Source organism: Ylistrum balloti, unplaced genomic scaffold, assembly GCF_031769215.1.
Source record: "Ylistrum balloti isolate Yb309-2 unplaced genomic scaffold, AGI_CSIRO_Ybal_v1 Utg370450, whole genome shotgun sequence".
NCBI classification, from domain to species: Eukaryota; Metazoa; Mollusca; class Bivalvia; order Pectinida; family Pectinidae; genus Ylistrum; species Ylistrum balloti.
In genome coordinates, this window is record NW_026782299.1 from 1,740,974 (window position 1) to 1,763,381 (window position 22,408).

The window sequence follows — 22,408 nt, forward strand, 5'->3', positions numbered from 1 at the left end:
CAGTTATGAGCAAGTGGCTACACGAGGGACTGAAAGGCCGAGTTTGACAGATGTAGGAGTGGCTTCGAACAATGGATGTGAAGCGTAGCGTTTAAAAGATATTTATTGTCCAGACAGTTGTATAACTATTGGCTGGGTCATGACCACAGTTGTCCGCCAGCCCCGACACAAACAACAGCTGTCCCATACCGGCGGATTTACCTCAGAACTGTGCGTGGCTAAACTTGATCAATGCTACACGACATATTCTCCAAAGCAAAAACATTTGGTATGTAAAAGTGGTGTTCTACAAATTACTGGAAATTAATTGATACAAGATGGCGTTTATTCCAGGGACACTGGTTTGTTGTTTGTCTGTATCACCGATTGTTATGCTCGGATGTGTAATAGTATTTTCGTTGGTTTGGGCATCTAGGAACCGGAAATCGGCCTCCACGGCACCTGGTCCGTTTCCTTGGCCTCTTATCGGAAATTTGGCAAGTCTTGGTAAAAAGCCTCATGAATATCTAACACAACTTCGAGCGAAGTATGGAGATGTGTTTCAAATCACAATGGGAAGTACTCCGACTATAGTATTGAATGGTCTTAAAACGATTCGGTCGGCCATGATTAAACAAGCCGAAGACTTTGCGGGTCGACCTGACTTTTATTCCTTCAAATTTATAGCCAACGGTAACAGTATGGGATTTGGAGATTTCGGACCTCGATGGAAAATGCATCGCCGAATTGCCCAAAACTCTCTGGCCCTTTTCACCAATAAACGGAACAACCCAATAGAAATGGCCATAGCGTCGGAGGCAGACGTACTAACCAGCAATCTCATAGCCTCCGATGGCGCGCCGTTCAATCCCCACAACGAGATCTACCTGTCAGTTGGTAACATTATCTGTGCTCTGTGTTTCGGTAAACGTTACCAGCGGGACGATGAGGATTTCACTCATTTAATAAAAATGAATGATGAATTTATGGCATTCGCAGGTGCTGGCAACCCCGTCGACATCATGCCGTGGATGAGACATTTCACTAAAGGTTCGTTCAAAAAGTTTATTGGTATCTTGGACACCATGAACAAATTTAGCTTGAAGAAACGACAGGAACATTTAGACACGTATGACGCGTCTCAAATGCGGGATATAACCGACGCCCTTATCAAAGCAACCCACGATATCCCAGAGGAAGAAAAGGAGGCCGTCGGACTTACGAACGAGCACATCCTAACAACGGTTCAAGAACTGATTGGTGCAGGATTCGACACCATCGCCAGTAGTCTACAGTGGTCAGTGTTATTCATGGCCACGCATCCGGATGTTCAGGAAGCTGCGCACGCAGAAATCCGAGAGAAAGTCGGTCTCCGGCAAATTTCGTTTGACGATATAGAAAATCTGCCATACATTGAGGCATGTCTTTTCGAGACTATGCGTCACTCATGCATCTTTCCCTTCGCATTGCCACACAGCACAACCCGGGATACTGTCCTTGACGGACATTTCATCAGAGCAAATACTCTGGTATTCGTCAATCTGTGGTCTGTCAATCGTGACCCGGAAGTGTTTAATAACCCCAATAAATTTGACCCTTCAAGATTTTTAGATTCTCAAGGAAATGTTGACAAGACCATGACTGACATGTTCCTTCCGTTCGGCGCAGGAAGACGAAAATGTCCAGGAGAACAACTTGCAAGGATGGAGCTGTTTATGTTTTTCGCATCAATGATTCAAAAATGTTTATTCAAAACGATCCCCGGAAAAAAGCCCGTTATTGACAGCAAATACGGACTAACGCTTAAACCGCTGGACTTCCAGGTGGCCGTATCTGTTAGACAATAGGCAGATTTGTTTACGCGCGTGCAGTAACCACATTTCCACACGTCCGCCTTGATGATAGTAGTGCCTCGTTCGTCCTTTCGTCCGTCAAACTATTCACATTGTATGCAGAATATCGAGTTAAGTAACCTGACACGTATACGTGATCTTTACATCAAGGTCCCGAAATGAATAGGCAGTACTAATAGTGATATAATCCCCCCGACCCCCAAGAATACTGATGCATGAGTAAAATAGCTGACAGATTAAGAATACAGGTCTTGAACGGGTCCCGGTTTCATGGATATTCCTTACTTTTTCCTTAACTTGAAATTACTCAACGGAAAGCACAACATAAGTTACGAAACCCTCCTTAAATGTAAGGTAAGTAAATGTTTTTCTATCACAGTGAGTGAAGATGTTAAGGAATATCCACGAAACTGGGGCCTTGACGTGTGGTCACTATCCTATTTATAGGAGCTTTACATACTGCATGCTTCAGGTGCTTTATGAAACATACGACTGTTTTGTTTTCAAGGTTACAGAAGGTCACCGTCACTGTTTACAGAAAGTCAGTAACAATGCCATGCACGTCTGCTGCGTTTAACACAGTATTTTTGCAAACATTTTTAATTATATAAAATGTGTGTGCAGCTTTCTCAGTACAGTACGAATTGAGTTTTTTTTAACTTTACTCATTTATCTGTAACGGTAACGGAGTCATATTGTTTTATGACAGACATGTTATGTGTTGTATGGGGTATATTTAATTGATATTACTATAAAGGACAGTAATATGTGTGTAACCTACTATGTTTTTTATAAATAATAAATCATGTTTAACTCTTTAACGCATTGTTTTCATGTTATGTATTACCGCTAAATATAAGACCAGTAGAATGCAGCATATGCATGGTTTAATAACGTGCTAAATAGGCATGCTCAACAGTCTGTCAAATGTATTACCTTATCAAAGCGAGTCATTTAAACTACGTTCTGTAAGGTGATTGGTCTTATCAATCACTATTAGACTGATTTAATACATGAGACCTGTCAATTTGACATCAGGTTTTTGGTTCGGGTCTCACTAACAATTCACTAGAACAATTTAACAGGGATGAGTCACAGAGACAAGAAATCTGCTAACACAAACAGCCACATTCCTGGCTGAGCTAGGACTCTTGGTTTCAAACCTTTAGACACAGTTGGGGAAGTTGATATTTTGCTGTACATGGGTATATATGCTGTTTAGAATTTTGATGTTTAACGCGAGAAAATTGTTTTGAATGTAAGACTCGGAGGATAAAACGTTCACCTATTAAAATACGTAAATAATACAACTGACTTTGAGTAAAACTACGACATTGAATTTATGTTTTATTGGAATATTTACATTTTTCCAAACAAATTTGCTCTTGACGTTGTTAGATGTTAAGAAGAATATAAACGTGCCATATTATTAATTTTGAACTGATTTATATTAATTATGTGTTAAAAGCCCTCCTGGAGGACCACAAGATCAAAAATAGGAATTCTGATAAAGTTTTACTTTCTAGATAAGCCTGTTCAAGCTTTCGTATGCATGTGATTGGTCTGGTATTGGTTTAGTACGGATCGACGGTGAAGATCACTTCTCTGTAACTTATCATTCAGGATCTCACTAATTGTTTACAGATGGAAGAATGATTAACAAAACCATCAAGAGGACATTCTGTAAAAAAATCGTCCGACAAGTCTCATCAATGCCAGAAAGCCATTCTGCCTGGTACGTTTAAAAAACCAAACGTTCGTATAACTAATGACAATGAATAGTTAACTTCGTTTCGAATAATAGCAGTAATTTCAACGTAAGCTGTCAAAATCCAAGATGGCAGTCTGTTGGCCATCTTACTCGTCTAGTTATCCTTTGTAATGGATTTAACATACTAGTACACATCTACGTTCCAAGTGGTACTCTACTTCGTCCAACGTATACGTGTATCAGTTATTTAGGGACTCAGATTCAGTCCCCTGGGCTGTGCTATGATCTTCATTTCGGACTCGCTCAAAGCTTGTGGACCCAGAATATCTCTTGATATGGGACTCATTATTTTGGATATTGTGCCCTGATCTCGCTTGTAAAATTGTATATGGAAAGTACCGGAACGTAGAGCTATACACTAAATTAGCAGTATAATCGGCTATATTCCAAATATTGAACGTTCGATTCCTGAGATGAAGACGCTTTTAAACGGCTAGCCCAATGACGGATTTGAAATTCAACCATAATGTGATGATGGACTGAAACGGCTAAAAAACCAAAACAAGAGGCCCAAGGGGCCTTAACGGTCACCTGAAGAATATATGTCAATAATCTGGAGAGATTAAAATGTTGCAAAAATGTAACAACACTTGTGCAGGACCATGTGTAAAACATCTGTACCAAGTTTGAAGATGAGAGGAAGTCCATAATGTCTTAGCCAAACAGAGGCCAGGGTGGCCATCTTGGATTTTGAATCGCCCCAGAAACTTGCCAGGACCTTGTGTAGAACATTTGTATCAAGTTTCCCCTTTTCCCCACTATTGGGGCCACGCCCTTTTTCTTCCCAAACTTGAAGCGGCTTCCCATGGGGATGCTTTGTGCCAAGTTTGGTTAAAATCCATTTAATGGTTCTTGAGAAGAAGTCATTTAAAGAAGGTTTTTACATATGGCCCCTTTTACTCCCCTTATGGGCCCCAAAGGGGACATAATCTCTTTTTTCAACATAATTTCATATGTTCTTCACTAAGGGATGCTTTCTACCAAATTTGGTTAAAATTGGTCAAAGTTGAATTTTTGACCCTTTTGAGCGCCCCCTAGTGGGGCAGTTTTTGACCCGATTATTTTTTCATTCGCAAACTTTGTAGACCATGCCATAAGGACCGTAAATATCAAATAGGAACTAAATCTGACTGTTGGTTCATGTGAAGAAGATTTTTAAAGATTTACCTAATTTTACCCCCTTTTTCCCCCTCCTGGGGCCCCTATTGGGGCCATGCCCTTTTCCTTCGCAAACTTGAAGCGGCTTCCCATGGGGATGCTTTGTGCCAAGTTTGGTCAAAATCCATTCAGTGGTTCTTGAGAAGAAGTCGAATATGTGAAAGTTTACGATGCACGACAGCATGTCATGATGGCAATAGGTCACCATGAGCCTTTGGCTCAGGCGACCTAAAAAACCCATGGGCCATAACGGTCACCATAGATCTTCAGGCCATTTGACAGTTTTAGAATCTGTCCACAAGTCTCAGCTTTTGGGTGGCAGAATAGAACTGATATACGCATACTTACAAAGTGTTCTATTCTTTCTAAGTTGAAGGGCTTAAGTTTCAAACAGAACTGATAACACTGTGTGATGTCGTAGTTTAGCTTACTGACCCCTGTGACTTTGAATAAAGGCCAAAGTCATCCATTTGAACAAACGTGAAAGACCTTCATCCCAGCATGCTACTGGCCTAATATCAGCATCCTGTGCCTTTTGGTTATTAAGAAGTCAATTGTTTACGACAGACTACAATGAAGCAAGGAAAAAAAAACTGCAAAATAAAATTCTCAAAACACCTGATGTGTCAAATTACTGGCTTTGATTAGTTACAATATGTTTCATCAAAATTAATCAAGGACTGATGAGCTTTTGTTGGCCATTAGTGACCTCGTTACCATAATAGCCAAATTTCTGTTGATAAAAAACCCTACATGTAAATCCTACTAGTCCCTAACATCGTGTTATATAGTACACAACAAACACAAAGACAGGGCTACATAAATATCTTTATTGTGTAATATTACCACTGTGTATTACATTCAATTAGCTTATTCACATGGTGTAACAAGTGTCATTTGAGAAGACAATCTCCTACATGATCAGTCGGTGAAAAAACAATTTTCTAAAGTGCTTTACAAATAAATCCTCCAACCACTTTCACTAAAACATCAAACTTTTGGAAGTTTCAATATGTCACTAATTAAATGGATTACAAAAGGTAACTTATGAATCATAAAAACAGTGTGATTTGGCTTTATATTGCATCTACATAAAATGAAATGATATACAATGGCCTGTGCCCAGTGAAGCCTCCACAACCCACCGAGGTATCATCTTTCATCATTAGAGACACAATGAAGTTACAAATTAGTGTACCTTGTACAATATAGTATGTCGTAAGTCATTAAGATAGTGAATTAATATTACTCATTAATCATGAAATGGAATAGGTTCATAGTTGAACTATTAATATGTCCGACTCAAATTGATAATGTATTAACTATGTCTGTTATTGCATTCTCATTATCACAGTGCAATCTTTTTTTTTGTTTTAGTTTTTTTTTCAAACATGCATAGATTTGAATACCGTGGAATATGAAGTATAGCAATGTTGGATCATTTTTAAGGATGATATCTTAGTATAAACCTATTTTGTGTTCAAGTTAATCTAAGCGATTGAACCAGCATAGTTTGTTTATGAAATAAGGACAGACCTACCTATCTATTTTGCTTTCTAACAGCCCTGACAGAGACAATGCAAGTCTTTAAAATGAGCAGGTCCGTCATGACTTAGAAGGTATACAGTAGGCTCACACCAGTACATGGACAGGAATTCCACAATACAGGGGAGATAACTCCACAAAAAAAATAACAAAGGCACACAAAAATTGTAACAGATCTACACTTGCTCAGGGAAAACACCTGCATGTAGTTAACCATGTACAAAAAGTCAGAAAAGCTTTTTTTATAACAATAATCTATAATAACATCATTTAACTCTTTGGTTGACAATTTATAGCAAATATAAGGGATCATTACACTAATATTTCTATAATACCTGAACATTGAAACTTTCACCAATTTTATTTCTAAAATGAAAGTTAAACATGAAGTATATGTCCCAACTTCTCTTTTGTGCTTTTGGTTGTCATTAACATAAACATCTTGCATTATATTGCAAATGACACAAAAACACAGTTCTTAGGGTAAGATTTAAATTATTTCCTCAAAAGAAAAGATCTTTGTCAAATATAATAACCTGCATTAATCTGGAACACTCTCAATAATCAAACCTTATCTTTCTATCACAAAAACAACATTTTGGCAATTTTTTACACTCTTTTGATGTCAAATATCTCCATTTAACAGTCAATTCCTTGAATTGGAATGATGGTCATGAATAAGTCAGTTAGAGTACCAGACTCATGGATATGACATAGTATCAAACTTTCCTTTCATAACAAAGTGCTCAAATATATTGTATTGCAAGATTGACTTAGAAAGAATTATAAAGAATTTACAAATAACACTGATGCTTCAACATCACAATTGTCAAAGAGCAAATTTGAATGGACTCAATATCTGCAGTAATTTGGTCTTAAAGAAAGAAGGAAAATCTCATGATCATAGTTACATATTTACCAACAATCTTAATTGTTTCTATTACACTTTAAAAGTACATTTTTCTCGAAACCAAAAACAACAGACAAGATTTAGATATCATGCCAACCATAAAAATATAGCTAAACCTTTGTTCAACTTCGTTACTGAAAACTACTACTTGTAGTTTATAATGAAATAAAATCAAATTTTCTAACAAGCGAAAATTTTAAATTGTGTTTTCAGACAAAAAGTTTCACAGGAAGCAACTGATAAAATGACATAGGAAAAGATAAATCTGACCTATCAGCAGTAAATTATTACAGTTGATACAGACAATTTCCATTTTTTAGATTGATAAAAATTTCAGATCTGACTAATCTACATCACTTTTGAAAGGTAATGATTTCAGGAAAATCTGATGTATCATAGATGTAAATATGAAATTCTTTTATATATTAAATGAATTTTAATATTCATAATTTGCTTTGAAATCATTCCAAAGAAAAAACATAATGAAGTCAAGCATTTGTTAACAAAACTTACAGGTATATAAATCAAGCAATTGTAAAGAAAATTTACAGGTATTACTTGTGAAATGATGCAGTGCATATGGAAATATGGTGATCAGAAATACCACTGAAACTCCTTTGGCAGGGGTGGAGCAATAATTTTAAGAAGAAATTGCCATCCTCCACTGGCTTTGCATGGTCAACATGACACATTGTATTCAGTGAACTTCAGAAATTTCATTTACAATAGTCTAGAGTGTCATTGATGATTGAAATTCCTTAATTGAAGTTATAAAGCTGTAATTGCCATCCTGACACCAAAATTAATTATCTTTCAGCTCTGAACCAAGCCAATATTGATTTTTTTGTAAAAACTGGAAAGAGCTAATATCAGGAGGATGACTGTGTCTTTCCTCCTCAAACAACACAAAATGTCCTGTGTAAATACAGTTTAAAGAAAAATTAATTAGCTCAAATATTTTACATACAAGTCAATCCTAGTCCACAATAATTACACTGCTCAGATATCTAAATTCTTTAATCCCAGATCTAATGTAACAAAATATAATGCACAAATATCAATAACACACTCAAACATCAATAACTGCACACATACACGCCCACACGTAATCGTGTACATACAAACACATGCAATAATGTACAGTAATAATTTATTGGCTATACCATTATACAACAATGAATATAAATTACTTCCTAGTACAGTCCAGCATCAACGACCCAATGGTGAGAAGTATCAGGATGTTCTGCAACATGATTCAATCATATACCTTAACATATACCTGGTACTTGACTATGGATTGTGAAAACTATGCTGAAAACATACTTAATTTGGTCCAACAAAAACTGAAATTTTGGACAAATTAACACCACAATGAATTCATGTATTTGCAATTATTTCTAAATTGACAACATACAGGAAGTGCAATCTCTGTAGTGTAAAATGTGCTGAAATCAGATAACCATTAAAACAGGTGTTTACAGTGTAATGGACATGACAGGAAAATTCCTGAAAGTGGCTATGTTTTTGTCTGTGGTATAGTAAATTAAAGCATGGTCACTTCACACCCTGAATGGGCTTTATCACAGAAAATATTCAAAATCACTGTACAGATTCTAGTATTTATCTGTAAATAGGCTCATGACTGGTTATAAGGTCATCCATATCTATTTGAATTAAACAAAAACACCAAAAGATGCTATTTAACTGTCCTATAGTAAACACCCCCCCCCCCCTTCTCTCTCTCGCCTTGAGAAAAGATAATGTTTATACCCCATGAGCTTTAATTGCAGTATAAAATTTGGTTACCTTTTACATTTATCATGTTTATATTTATTACCTACTAAGGTCTAAATATTGATATATCTACCAAAAATTGTGGCTATGTATTTAGCTTAAATCCCCTTACTGTCAAATATTCCCTATAACCATACATGTGAATTTATTTGACCTTTAATATTTACCATTCTCAAGCCCTTACATATCTATAAACATTATCTACCATTACCAACACTGGGTGTGGACACTAGAACACTCTACAATAAGTAGGGGCATGCTAAGCTTATTAGGCTATAAATACTGTGGTAATTACATCTGACAAATAAATAACTTCACAAATCAATGTTATCATCTGATCTGGGTTAGGCTGACATCCACAAAACTAACCTGTGATTTTCAAGACATGTGATGCACGGAAATTATCTGACCAAATACAAGTGTCTTAAAGTTATAATTTAAAGTTCAACTTTATTTCATTTATCCTTTTTACTGGCTTGGATGGAAGTTCATGGTGGAGAAAGCCTGAAAACACTTAGAACTATGTGGTTTGGAATTTGACCCAATAATCTTACTAGTCAAATTGAGGTGGCCAAATTTTGATGAAAAGCAAGTGTGTTATCCAACACACCATATTAAATCTTAAGCCAGGTAAAAGCTTCTAATTTAGCTATGAAGAAAACAAAATCATACATAAGATAAAATACAGGAAAATGATCAATTTTCAAGGAGGATTTATTGTTGCTTTTGTCGGTACTCTCAATCAATGAATTCATATGTCCTTAAAATTTTAAAAGTAGCTTTGTTAAGCAATATTTATCCACGAACATAAGGGTACATAAGATAGTGATTTATTGAAAAGAGAAACCATCACAAAAACTGAACCACACAAAAATATATGATTCTAAACTAATTCTTCTGTATTATTCCACACCTCAGATCATCAGTAGTTTACTTTATCAAAGCCAAGACAAGTCATTCTCACATCCTTAATATCAGTAGAATTAATACCTTATACTTTGTTCACTTGCGAAAAAAAACAATTTCTACAACAAAAGCACCATGTGTATGTTATCAAATCTGCGTGATCTACAATTAACAACTGTTATAATAAGGCCCCAAATTACACGACATAAATACATTCTGGTCTGATGTCCTGTATTGCACCGGTCAGTGTCTCATTTTCTCCTGTGTGTTTTTGTGAACTTTTGGCTTTAACTGCACAAGAAAAAATGCACTACATAATTCTTGCATAAAATACTGTGAACCATGCCTTACAAATTACATACATATCAGAGACATAGTAAACCTTGCCTTACAAACTATGTACATATCAGACATTGAAAAACTTGCCTCACACACTAATCATTAGACATGCTAATGACCTTAATGGTTGTGATGCTTAAATTTATGCAGATCCTTTCTTTTTGTCAATAAACAAACAAGCTCTCTATATCCGGTACAGTGATCAGTTTACATACTTGCATACACAAGTTTCATGCCAAGTAGACATTGCAGATGGGGAGAACGTCTGAGACAGCTGTGTTCAGCCAGCAGGTCACACTAAAAATATTTCTGTTCCACATTATTGTAAATCACTTATTCCTGTGATATTTTTTGACTTATAATTCCTGCAAAGAAAAAAATATCACTTCCAAGAAATCTCCTGAGTTTCCAAGACATAAGTTGAGGTGATATCAAAACTTGTTTCATGAATTTTATTTCCTTTTACGTAAGACACAGCTAAGGAACAATCCAAAAGTCATGTTCTAATGACACTGATTATTGTTTTGAAAACTTTCACAGTACAGGATCCTTACACAACCTTCCTCCTGAAATATTGTAACAACCTTTTTTGTGAATTTGCAAGATCACAAAAGAAATTGAATTTCTGTCATGATATCAGTCAAGTATCAAGACTAGCATTCAGTTGTAAAAACTCACATTTACGAAATATAAAGAAAGGTATTTCTTGATCATATCAGATTGAAATAATCCCATCACTTTACTGTGCAATACTATAGGTCAGTTTCCATAGGTTTTTCCTCCTGCAATTGATTGTCTGTTTCATCTGTATGTACAAGCTCCTCCCCATTTATTTTTGGCTCTTCCATCAGTTTATCACCGACCCCATTCTGTACAGGTTTTTCTTCTTGTGGACATTTGGTTTCTTCACCATTTACGATATCATCTTTTACCATTCCTGCTTCAACAGTTTTTTCGTTATTTTTGCCCTCCCCATTTGTCAACTCTTCTGGTTTTTCAGTCTTGGTCTGAAATTATACCAGAAATCACAGTCAAATTTTTTTTCACATACTCAAGGGAAACTTGAAAATAATATCAGCGTCACAATACAAAAAAAAATGACTTCCTACGTCACAGAAATATAAAAAAAGGTATAAAACCATCAAATAAGAATAAATTCTACAACTACTCAGATATTTATTATATAAAAACTTTTGTTGATATTGTGACTATAAACCAAAAAAAAAATAAAAATAGAATTCAACAAAAATAAAATCAAGATGAAATTCCTTAATGTTATATATATAATGATTGTGGTTTCCATCTCGAAAAAGGTGCCTTAAGTTTTAAAAAAATCTCTTTTATAATGTAGCGTGCAACAAGAGGAAAAAAACCACAATAAACACAAGATTAATACCATTTTATCGTGTAATAAGGAGTTTCTGACTCAAGTAATTGGGTAGGCATGTTACTGGACAATGAAACAGTATATGCATCTGTTAATAACACAGCAATATGGGATGGGCTTATTACCAGCCATTGGCTTATTGTCATGTATGTATGACATATCCATATAATTCCTATTCACTCTTTCGTAGGTATACACTGAATACTTATGATGAAACACATTGCATGGCCTATTAAGGGAAATATAGGATGATAATAGAGAAATCAATCTCTGAATCACAAATGAATTCTCACTGGTTATGATTAAAAACTTAGGTGTGATAACCATTTTTATTCTGGAGGAGTTTCCCTATTTCTAACTATTACCACAGAATGGGATGAAAGGGAAGCTATATATGGAATCTGATGTAGAACTATCTTTGACTCTGGAAAAGTGATAGCACATATTAAGCTCTGTTACATTCAAATCCAAGAAGACCAAGTTCAGTCATTTTGGTCAGTGTCATTTAAATGACAATAGGCTAAAAAAGCTGTCAGGAATTCTCCATTTTTTTAATAAATGCGAAAATGTTAGCCAAGGTTTTTGCCCCCCACATAAAACTTTTCATTTTCATGCAGTACCAGCTTATCAAAGAATTTAAAAAAAAAAACTAGATTTTAGCTTAAACAAACTTGAGATCATATAACATTTTTGTCCTGACAATAAAGGAAGAACAGTGCAAAAAATAAACTAAGGTTGCTTGTTTCTCTGTATACAGTAACACCATTCCTGGGCCTTTATACCAGTAACTCAAAACAAAATGGTGGCAACAGCCTGATAGTTTCTGGATAGAAAATACGCAGAAATATGTCATAGTAATAGATGCTTATAACAAATTTTTTGATTATCCAAAGATTTTACAATGGAAACATATTTATACTCACATAACATTCCACAAGGTAGTCCTGAAATACACAAAATAAGGTCATTATTGTTTTTAAAAAGATTCAGCTCAATATCAAAGATATAAATATAGGCTCTTATCCGCACAATCCGCTCAAAGTTTCTAAATCTACTGCCAATTACATAAATATCATCATTTATCAGTGTCTAATATCCATTTTAGATTATATTTTTTCAGTTGTGAAAATATAACATGGTTAAAATTTCAGTTTCAACTGCCAGGCTGGGTGAAATTTTTACATTGTAACCCTTATGATTGTCAAAATTCATATACAAGTTTTATTTAAATAAATACACTGTCACAATCACAAGCCTAATGCTCTTTGCTCTAGGTTTGTTGACATTTTGATTGATTTACTAAATCTGTAGTTACCAGTATTACTTTTACAAAATATGACCTGGTGGGAATTTTGTTTGCTTTACATTTTTCAAAATTACAAACTATGTTGAATTCTCCCTCTTGGTTGCTTTGTTCAAAAAGTGTAGTGAATAGCATACCTTGAAGTTATTGCCAATCAGGTGCTGCATCTCATGCATAACAAGCTGTCCCGAGGCAGTAAATTCCCGATCACAGTACTGGCATATGTAACTGTCGACTTTACAAGGCTCCTCCAGTTTAACGTTGACCTCAGTGACCTCTGGTGAGTCAGTCAGCATAGCAGACTCTGTCTGACCATCTCCATTAGAAGATGTCCCATTCTCAACAGGACAGCTGGCTGCTTTTGATGTTTGGTTTAACTCAGGGGTTTCAACTTCTGAGGCAGTGTTGATTGCTTTTGAATCATCATCAACAGATGGGAGAGATACCTCAGTCTGGGAAACTTCAGAGCCATTGTCAGTAGAAGGCTTTTCTGTTGCAACATTCTCAACTTCTGTGGGTGACTTGACTGCCACTGGTTCTGTTGTTGACAAATGACAGTCCGAACTACTAGATGGGATGTCAGTCAGACTACACTCTGCAGTACTAGGGATCTGCTCTCCTGATTCATTCTTGGAGTGATCATTTTCCATATTTTTCCTACAGGCCTCTTTTTTTATCTCCCCTTGAAGTAACTGTGCCACATACAGAGCTTCTGTGATATCAGGTTCCTTTGACTGTTTCATTCGATCCATCTGTCCATTTTGAGCTAGCCAGTTGGAGAGCTCGGGTAGAGGAGAGAAGTGGACTTTGATGTGTTGAGTCAGTAGGTGTTGTTTGGATGCCGTGTAATCACAGTAGGGACATGCCAGGTCACTGCGAATCATGTGGAATTTAAGGTGAGACAGCAAGTGGTCACGTCGAACATTAGCATAGGGACAGCGATCACAGCGATAGAGCTTTTTAGGTTCAGATTCGGAATCAGCTGAATTTTCAAACAGCTCCAGATGATCATGAGTGACATTGACAGTGAATGATTCTTTCGTGTCTAGAGGTGGCAGAGCACTGGCCAAAGCAACGTCTGCAGGGACCTCAGGTAGCTGTAGAAGATTTGATAAAGACTGGGCAACCATAAGATTCTGGTTGGGAGTTCTATGTAGCTTCTCATGCTGGGCTAACAGGTTCTGTGAAGGCACACTGTAGTCACAGTATCTACATCCACATCGCTGCTTACTGCCATGAAGTTCCACATGGTGCTCATAATGCGATCGTTTTGCACTGGCATAGGGACATTTTTCACAGCTATATTTCTTGAACCTGGCTATCTCATAAAGTGTGTCCACTTTGCTCTCATATGGGATGTCAACGATATCTGACTTGTCATCTACATCCTCTTCTGCACCACCTCCTTCAATGGCTTCAAGGTCAGAGATTGTAGTGTCAGAGATATCCATCATGTATCCAGGCTGGTGCACCTTGAGATGATGGGAAATTAAGCCCTTGGAACCTACATAATAGTCACAATGGGGACATTTCAACAGAGGGTTCCTTGATATCCGGACATTGTGCATCATTTCATGCAATTTGAGGTTCCTCAGACGAACAGTCATGTAGGGACATTTCTTACACTTCTGAAGTTTCTTGTAGACACCATTTCTGAACACATAACCAGGCTTGTTACCAACTGAGCAGGCAATCTTCATGGGAGACATCAGGGGTTTCTGGGATATACTCGGCATTATCTTAGAGGCGATGACTTTCTGTTTGTAGTTGGCAAGCTGTACCATATCATAGATACTACTGGACTCTGAAAAGTCCGATTTGCAGGGTGAGGATTGTGCTGAGCTGTTAGTGCTCTTTGCTGCAGGCGATTGGTGATTGATCTCATGTACTTTCATGTGCTGCTTAAGCAAACGTCGGTGTGTTACCCAGTAGTCACACAAATGACACTTGAACTCTGCATTCTCCTTTGGCTTGTGGAACTGCTTGTGGTAGAGGTAATCATTCTTACTATTACTGGTGTAAGGACACTTCTCACAGCGGTGACGCTTCGGAGTGGTAGGAATACTAGGCGCAACAGTCTTAACGGGTGTTGTGGGAGTTGGGAAAACCACCTCTTTGGTAGTACTTGTAGTAGTTTCTTTATAAACATTTCCCTCATGAAGTTTGATATGCTGACGGAGAAGTCTCTGAGCCACAACAAAGTATGGACAATAAGGACACTTGACCTGTTGGGCACCTGGCTGGGCCTTGTGACAGCTCATGTGGAACTGCAGTAGGTTGGACTTGTCAGTACGGTAGGGACATACATCACACTTGAATCGCCGCTCTGTGACACGAACCTCACCTTTGGATCTTTTTTCATCCTTGAAATACTTTCGTACTCTAAGCACTTTTCCTTTGCTTCCTCCACCTTTGTGTTTCTCGCGCAGATGCCTTGTGACACAAGATCTCCAGCTGGACTGAAATCCACACAATTTGCACTTGAACATATCATAATGATCATCTGGCTCTGCGTCCTTCCAGTCAAAGTCCTCCCTTTCTCTGTTGTCAATTGGCTCCATCATCTGCCCATCCTTGCCTTGCTTGACACATTTGATAGCAGACCTACAGAGGGACAAATTTTCACTATGATGCCTGACCCGAATATGTCTACAGGCAGAGCTTCGATAGTTGGTGGCATAGTTACAGATAGAACATTTGTAGGCCTTCACATTGTGCATACTAAGATGGTTGATCACAACAGTTCTGTCAAGATTTTTGAATGAACATTTTCCACACTTCCATATATTTGATAGACCACTGTTGTTTTTCGACTGAGAATTTTCATCAGCCTCTCTTTTTTTCCTTGGATTGTAGTTATATTCCATCAATGACACTTTTGCCTCCTCTGTATCCATGACAACCAGTCTGGAGCGCCCGCCATGTTTACGTTTCGTGTGGCGTACAATGTCACTTCGCCAGTTAGATCTGTAAGGACATCCAGAGCATTTGAATTGCTTGTAGACTCCCTTGCTAGGTACATTTTGTGGACTTGTTGTCTTGGTTGCCTTCTCAGCTTCCTGCATTACTGCCTTTTTGTATGCACTGGAGACATGAGTGGTCTGGCTGAACTGTGCCATATACTCATCATGGGTAGCACGAGCATCTGCCTCTGTCAGTGCGATCATATGGGCTGTCGTACTGCCAGGATGTTTCATTCTAATGTGTTTATTTAGGTCCCATTTCCAGTTGGACCGGCGTCCACAGTCAGAGCACTGGAATGGCTTACAGTAGCCAAATACTTTCGGATCAGCTGAAGCAATAGGCAGTCCTCCAGGATAATTACTATAAGGCCGTCTGCCAGGTGAAGGCCCCTTTGCTGGAGATGAGACAGGAGTTGTTGGACTGTTTGGTACCGTGGTATTAAATCTGTCATGTGGTGCATTTGGATTTTCTTGGTAAAACACCCTTACCTCCAATCCTGGATGGATATAGTTATAGTGCTTCTTAATATCTGCCTTTGTAGCACTACGTTTTCCACAATCCCCACACATAAATGGTTTAATAAGACTAGCTGCCGAGACCCGGTTCTGTGCAAACTCAGGGGTCTGTTTCTCTGGAGTGGCTTCTACATCATTCATTACGCCCTTGCTGGGGGTCTTTTCAATCTCGCGCATGCTTGAGGTGGATGAGGATGATGACAACTTCCTTTTGTTGTTGCGTGGTATGGGAGGTTCTTCTGGAAGCATCTTAGTCCCACTATCGTCAGTGTACCAAATTTTGATAGGCTGGTTAGGATGCCTATAATGGTAGTGTTTTCTAATGTCGGCTTTAATATTTCCAGTTTTTCCACATTCCACACATTTGTAAGGCTTGTCTTTATCTCCTGGTTCTGATACATAAAATGGTGGAAGATTGCTTGTGGAAGTATCAGAAGCCACTACTGGAGTGGACATCTTAGGCTCCGTAGGTAAGCTCATACGTGGGATTTTTATCTGGATTTCTTCATCTACATCTTCTTCGACCAAGCAGATGATGTCTACATTCAAACCACTGTGTGAGTTACGAATGTGTCTACTCACAGCGACACGAGTACTAGAGTTGTAATCACAGGCACTACAGACAAAACTGTTGCCAGGTTTGCCTGCCTCTCCATCCTCCTCATTGGTAGCAGGAACATTGAGGTGGTGATCTCGACGCACCACTGGCATGGTGTCCAAATACGTCTGGATGGTGGCTTCAGCCTCCTGCCGGCTGAGTTTTACCACGTCAAGGACAGTGTCTGGATGATCCTTTCTAATGTGTTTCCTGATGTCCCACTTCCAGTTGGCACGTCGTCCACATACAGGACACATGTATTGCTTCAGGTTTGTATGGGTTGATACATGTGCTTTTAGCTTGGATTTCGCATTGGTAATAAAGTCACAGTAATTGCAGCGATATAGACCTGACGGCGATGCTTTCAATGGTGAGGACTCTGAATCACTGTCATCATCATCATCTTCATCAAATACCTGGTCTGTGTCACGACTAGAATTGCTTTCAATCTCCATTTTCTCACCATCCAATGGTTCAGTAACATCCTTGTCCTTTCCTGGTAGCTTGTCTGTCAGGATGGTGATAACATCATCCAATACTACATCATCCACCATGACAGCCGGGTGATGTTTGTACATGTGTCTGCGAATGTCGCCCTTCCAGTGTGTCTGGTATACACAATGTTTGCAACAGAAGGGTTTGTCACCCTTATGGAGTTTGGAGTGTCTATCAACCTCTGACTTCCATGGAGATGTGAACGAACAAGATGGACATTTAAATATAGCAGGTGAGGACTTGCGGTTAGGAATAGTAGGAACCTTAACATGTTTGACTGAGCCAGGCTCTTTTTTGTGATCCCGTCTGAGGTGGACATTAAGGTCACCAACATACTTGTATTGTTTATTACAGTGTGGACACTTATATCGTTTCTCTACAGTGTGAACGACCATGTGACGTTGCAGATCACTGGGCCACTTTGCGATATAGGTACAGTAGCAGCATTTGAGACTGTCCTTGTCCGTAATATCATCTACATCTTTGGAGGACACAGAAAGGTCCAATGGTCCATCCCCAGCCTCCTCTTGCTGCTGCTCAACCTCTGCTTCTGCTAGATTTGGCGCTGAAGTATTTGCATATAGGTCAATATCACGTAGATACTGTTTCACAGTCATCTTATGCTTTAATTTCATGTGGCGATTCAGGTCAGAAGAACGTTTGTACTTGAGCCCACAAAGGGGACAGAAGAAGCTTCCCTCTACTGTCTGAAGGCTAGGAATTCCCTCACTTAAAATTTCACTGTCAGATATATTCAAAGATGTACCTTTCTGTTTGCCAAGAACTGGTGAGGCTACTGTAAGCTTCACACCATCGGGAGGAGCTTCATCAATAGTACATTCAACAGAAGTGTCAGCATCAGGGAAAATCAGGGACACATTTTCAGCACTGTTAGTGTGATTGTTGGCCATATGACGCTTGACAGTACCCTCATGGTCACATGAGTAGGTACAGAATTTACACTTGATGCTGTAATTGTTGGTGTGGTTGAGTCTGTGACGGTCTAAATTTGGTTTGAAGTCAGAAGTATAGTCGCACTCCATACACTTGTATGCAGTTTTACCGCTGTGTTTGGACTTGTGGGAATAATAGTCTTTCTTCTTAACCGTAGTAAAGCTGCAGATGTTACATTTGTAGGTCCTTGCATTGATGTGTATACACTGTACATGTTTAGACACACGATACTTGTCAGCATTGTTGAACAGACAGTATTTGCACTTGAAGAGTTTCTTGCCTCCTGATGTCAGCTCCACTATGTGGTTTTCATAGCCAACAGGTAAGATGTCTTTACCGCGGGCTGCTTGTCGACCGGCAGTAGTTGTCAGGGCAATTTTCACTTTCAGTGGAGCAATGTTTTTAACAGGGCTTTCTGCTGGTGTTTTTGGAGATTTGCTCTTGTAATTGGCAGCTGCAATTTCAGTTTGGTATTCAATTTTGACATCATCAATATCAATATTGTAGCGGTGAACTAACTTAAGGTGGCGCTGTACTTTGTGGCGGTGCTTGCAGGCATACTCACAGAAGTTACAGGAGAAGATACTGAGGTTTTTATGATGGGTGTTAATAAGGTGATACAGGAAAGTCTTTGACTTGTTGGTCCAGTAAGTGCACTCTGTACAACGGTATGTTCTACAATATACATTTCCTTTTCGATAGGTTTCAGTTGGTGGTGAACTGATAGAAGCTGGTTCTTCTTCAGTCTGATTATTGCAGTCACTCGATTCCAAAGGCAATTCAACGCCCTCATCTGCTGGAGAACTGGGCTCTTCTAGTTCAAGTTTTGGTAATCTGGATGTTGAGGCTGATGCAAACAATGAGGCACCTGAAAATTTTAATTTCACCTTGTCTTGTTTAGGGGCATGGGCCTCTGTGTACCTCTCACGTTTACATCGGATCTTGTGGCGCTTGAAGATATAGGCATTCTTGGTAGAAAACATACAGCACAGGTCACATTTTAACAGGGTCAGCATGGAGTTTTTCTTCCCCATGTTGGAGCCTGAAAAATACAAAAGAAATAAAGAGGGAATAAAAACAGATGTTCGACTGAACAATTTTACAGCAATAGAAAAATGAACATTCCAAATTTTCGAAAACATTTTAAAAATAACAGAATGATGACAACCTAACAGATCACAGAGGGAGCTTGGTGCCCAATGAACATTGTTGAGTTTTTATTTGGTTCAAAACTTTTGCTTCCTTTTGTCTTCTTTTCTTTGTTTAAGCTCAAATATCACATTTGAAAATTCCTCTTAATAATCTACAACTGACAAATCCAAGATGGTCCCCTGTCAGCTCTTTGTTTTTCTGATCAGTTTCAAAATCATAAACATTCATCTAGAGACAGAGACAAACCTATGAATGCAGTTTGAGAAAGATTATTCCAATGTTACTAATGAAATAGCAATTTAGAACAAGCTTACATTGTCAAAAACCAAGATGGCCAAAGGTTTACTTTGATCAGTCCCAAAATCAAAACAGCACAACTAAGGTGAGCTACATATAAAACTGAGAAAAAACCATCCAGTACTTCTCAAATAATAGCAATAACTCTAATTGTTCATGGATAGACGACAAAATACAGAGTCAGGGTGATTTGGATAGCACACCATCTAGTATGGGCTAAAAACTTAATATTGTGCATGTACACAAAGGAAATGACTTGATGCCAATATACCGATGTCGAGTAATGACATAAGTCAAAAGTATCAATTTGTTCTCTCATATATATACATAAACGATAACCGTGATTTTTGGGGCTCAGATATTTAAGTCCTGGAATCATGCTTCACTCTGTGGTCATCACAATTTTGGAATGGGTGTTCTAGACTCTCTTGGCACAATTCTACTAATTTAAACCTCAATGAATAAGTGTCTTAAAAGTAGCATCAGAATGGGTAACCGCGGTTTATGGTTCAGTCAGTACCTCCTGATGAGATTATCCAGCATTTCAACTTTCTGATATTATCAGTTATGATAGTTGTAATCACAGTCAACTTCCTGTACAGCAAAAGCCCCTCTCACCCCTATTCAATTTTCCATATCCAGACCTCATGTTGATGAAAATAGAATGCACACATCCTCTAAAGTATAACTACTTATTGGTTTTGTTTTATTTGAATTGTAGCTGTCAAGACTGTAGTAAAATGTACATTATAGACCATTATGAGACCTACCGTGTATATGTCTGATCGAGGGCAGCAATATTTCTGTTAGTTAAACACTGAACCACATGTACATTACATTCGCAATCTCAACAACAAACGACACAAATGTAGAGTTTTGTCATTGATATGCATAAAAAACATTTGGGCTTCTTTGAGAGGTTATATCTATAAGTCAATATTGTAGCCAAATTATCATCAAATATCACTAGTATCAGAATATATCAACATGTATCTCCAGAACACATTGGTAGTTGAAAAGTGAAAGTACAAAATGTAAACATAAGGGTTGGTGACTGTTTACTTAAAACTGATCTTCACTGATCTATATAATCCATAATGTTTATAACCATATAAACTAATTCAGTCATTTTTCATCTATGTTCAAATAATAATAGAAATAACAAAACAGAAAAACAATGAAATACTTCATTATTTGACAAAATATGTTTTAAAATAATCCTGAAATGGCCTGATTTGTTTACAGAGTTGTTACTGGGATACCGCAATGTAGTCAGGGAGAGATTTTTTTACAACTGGTGAAGATCCAAGGTGCATGGTTCAACACTTCCTCTTTGTGGCAATTTGTATTTCTCAAAAAGAACAGAAATGAGCCAGTTTGTATTGACATGATTGTGTCCTTTAACTTGTACAATACAGCTTAACCTAAATGTTCTGGATGGCATGTGACAGGCCTATCATAGGTTATTCAGTGAGATAGCCAGCGTGTAACAAGGAGACTCTTTCTCAAAACTGACCCTACAGACTGTCCTTTGGGGCAATACAGTTATTGCAAAGCTAGCACGCAATAAGCAACAAACAAAAAATCTGAACCAGTAAATAACAGAACGAGTGTTTTTATCTAATCAGGATATAAACATTTACAAAGTATAATTAAGTACAATAAGATTAAATCACAGTTCATAATTATCTACTCATCAATTAAGTCATAGTAAGCTTAACTAATACATGTATAAGTTTACATTTGTACATACCAGGAATCAGGTACCGGACCCACCCCCCCCCCCCCCCACCAAACTTCCTCTTCAATATCTCATGAGTTTTACACAAATAGGAAAAATGTGCATTTGAGACGACAATTTCATGGTTTGTTGTGTTCCTGGTATGCATACACGTATATGTAGTAATGATTTCATTGTAGAAGTTTTATTCATAGCCATGAGGAACAATCTTTTGAATGTGTCCATCAATCCAATGAACATTGTTTTGTAATGCTTTGAGCAAATATTGATGTTCACAATATTAAATGTAGATCAGGAGGAAAAAATTTAATTAATCCTTGAAGTTCATGATATTGATGTTTACCATAGGCAAAATTTCATTGTACCTATGACCTCATGCAATTGCCTTAAATCCAAATGACATGGTTTTATATCTTTTCACGTAAATGATGATTGAGAAAAAGTTGATATCTATGACCAGTCACTTGAAACTTAATTTCACCCTGACTGTGTGTACATGTGAGACAATTACAGTGCTATACAGATATCTGAAGTTATGTTAATTAACATTGCCAAACAAATCAAGTTACATGTTAATGTATGTATGCAAATGTAGTAAAGGACTTTTATACTTGTACTTTTACGTCTGTGATGAAGCAACCAAGAAATCTAAGGGAATTTTTGTGTTATTGATTAGGGTTTAATAGGAACTAGTCAGACATGTACAGGTGTATTCTGACTTTTAAGATTATATCACTGTCATGTAAT

The 22,408-nt window shown here is 37.6% G+C and overlaps 2 protein-coding genes across 2 annotated transcripts; one reads left to right on the plus strand and one right to left on the minus strand.

The window, feature by feature from the left end:
- Positions 1–317: 317 nt before the first annotated feature.
- On the plus strand, positions 318–1,826 carry LOC132554946 (cytochrome P450 1A1-like). The gene has a single exon (XM_060219275.1). The coding sequence runs from the start codon at positions 318–320 to the stop codon at positions 1,824–1,826; it is 1,509 nt and encodes a 502-aa protein (XP_060075258.1).
- A 7,109-nt stretch (positions 1,827–8,935) lies between these two features.
- Positions 8,936–19,505, minus strand: LOC132554947 (zinc finger protein 208-like). The gene is made up of 6 exons (XM_060219276.1): positions 18,113–19,505; positions 16,938–18,067; positions 16,598–16,880; positions 13,083–16,498; positions 12,566–12,586; positions 8,936–11,262 (listed from the first exon to the last, which is right to left on the minus strand). The coding sequence occupies exons 1-6, from the start codon at positions 19,503–19,505 to the stop codon at positions 11,008–11,010; spliced, it is 6,498 nt and encodes a 2,165-aa protein (XP_060075259.1). The 3' UTR covers positions 8,936–11,007.
- Positions 19,506–22,408: the final 2,903 nt, after the last annotated feature.

Bases quoted from the DNA above. Each gene is read 5' to 3' on its own strand.
- LOC132554946 (XM_060219275.1), top strand. From the start codon at position 318: ATGGCGTTTATTCCAGGGACACTGGTTTGTTGTTTGTCTGTATCACCG.
- LOC132554947 (XM_060219276.1), bottom strand. From the start codon at position 19,505: ATGGGGAAGAAAAACTCCATGCTGACCCTGTTAAAATGTGACCTGTGC. The intron at 18,068-18,112 runs GTGATATTGACC...CAAATCTAGCAG, and splicing joins GACTGTGAAACAGTATCTAC to AAGCAGAGGTTGAGCAGCAG. The intron at 12,587-13,082 runs GTATGCTATTCA...TGTGTATTTCAG, and splicing joins TGATTGGCAATAACTTCAAG to GACTACCTTGTGGAATGTTA.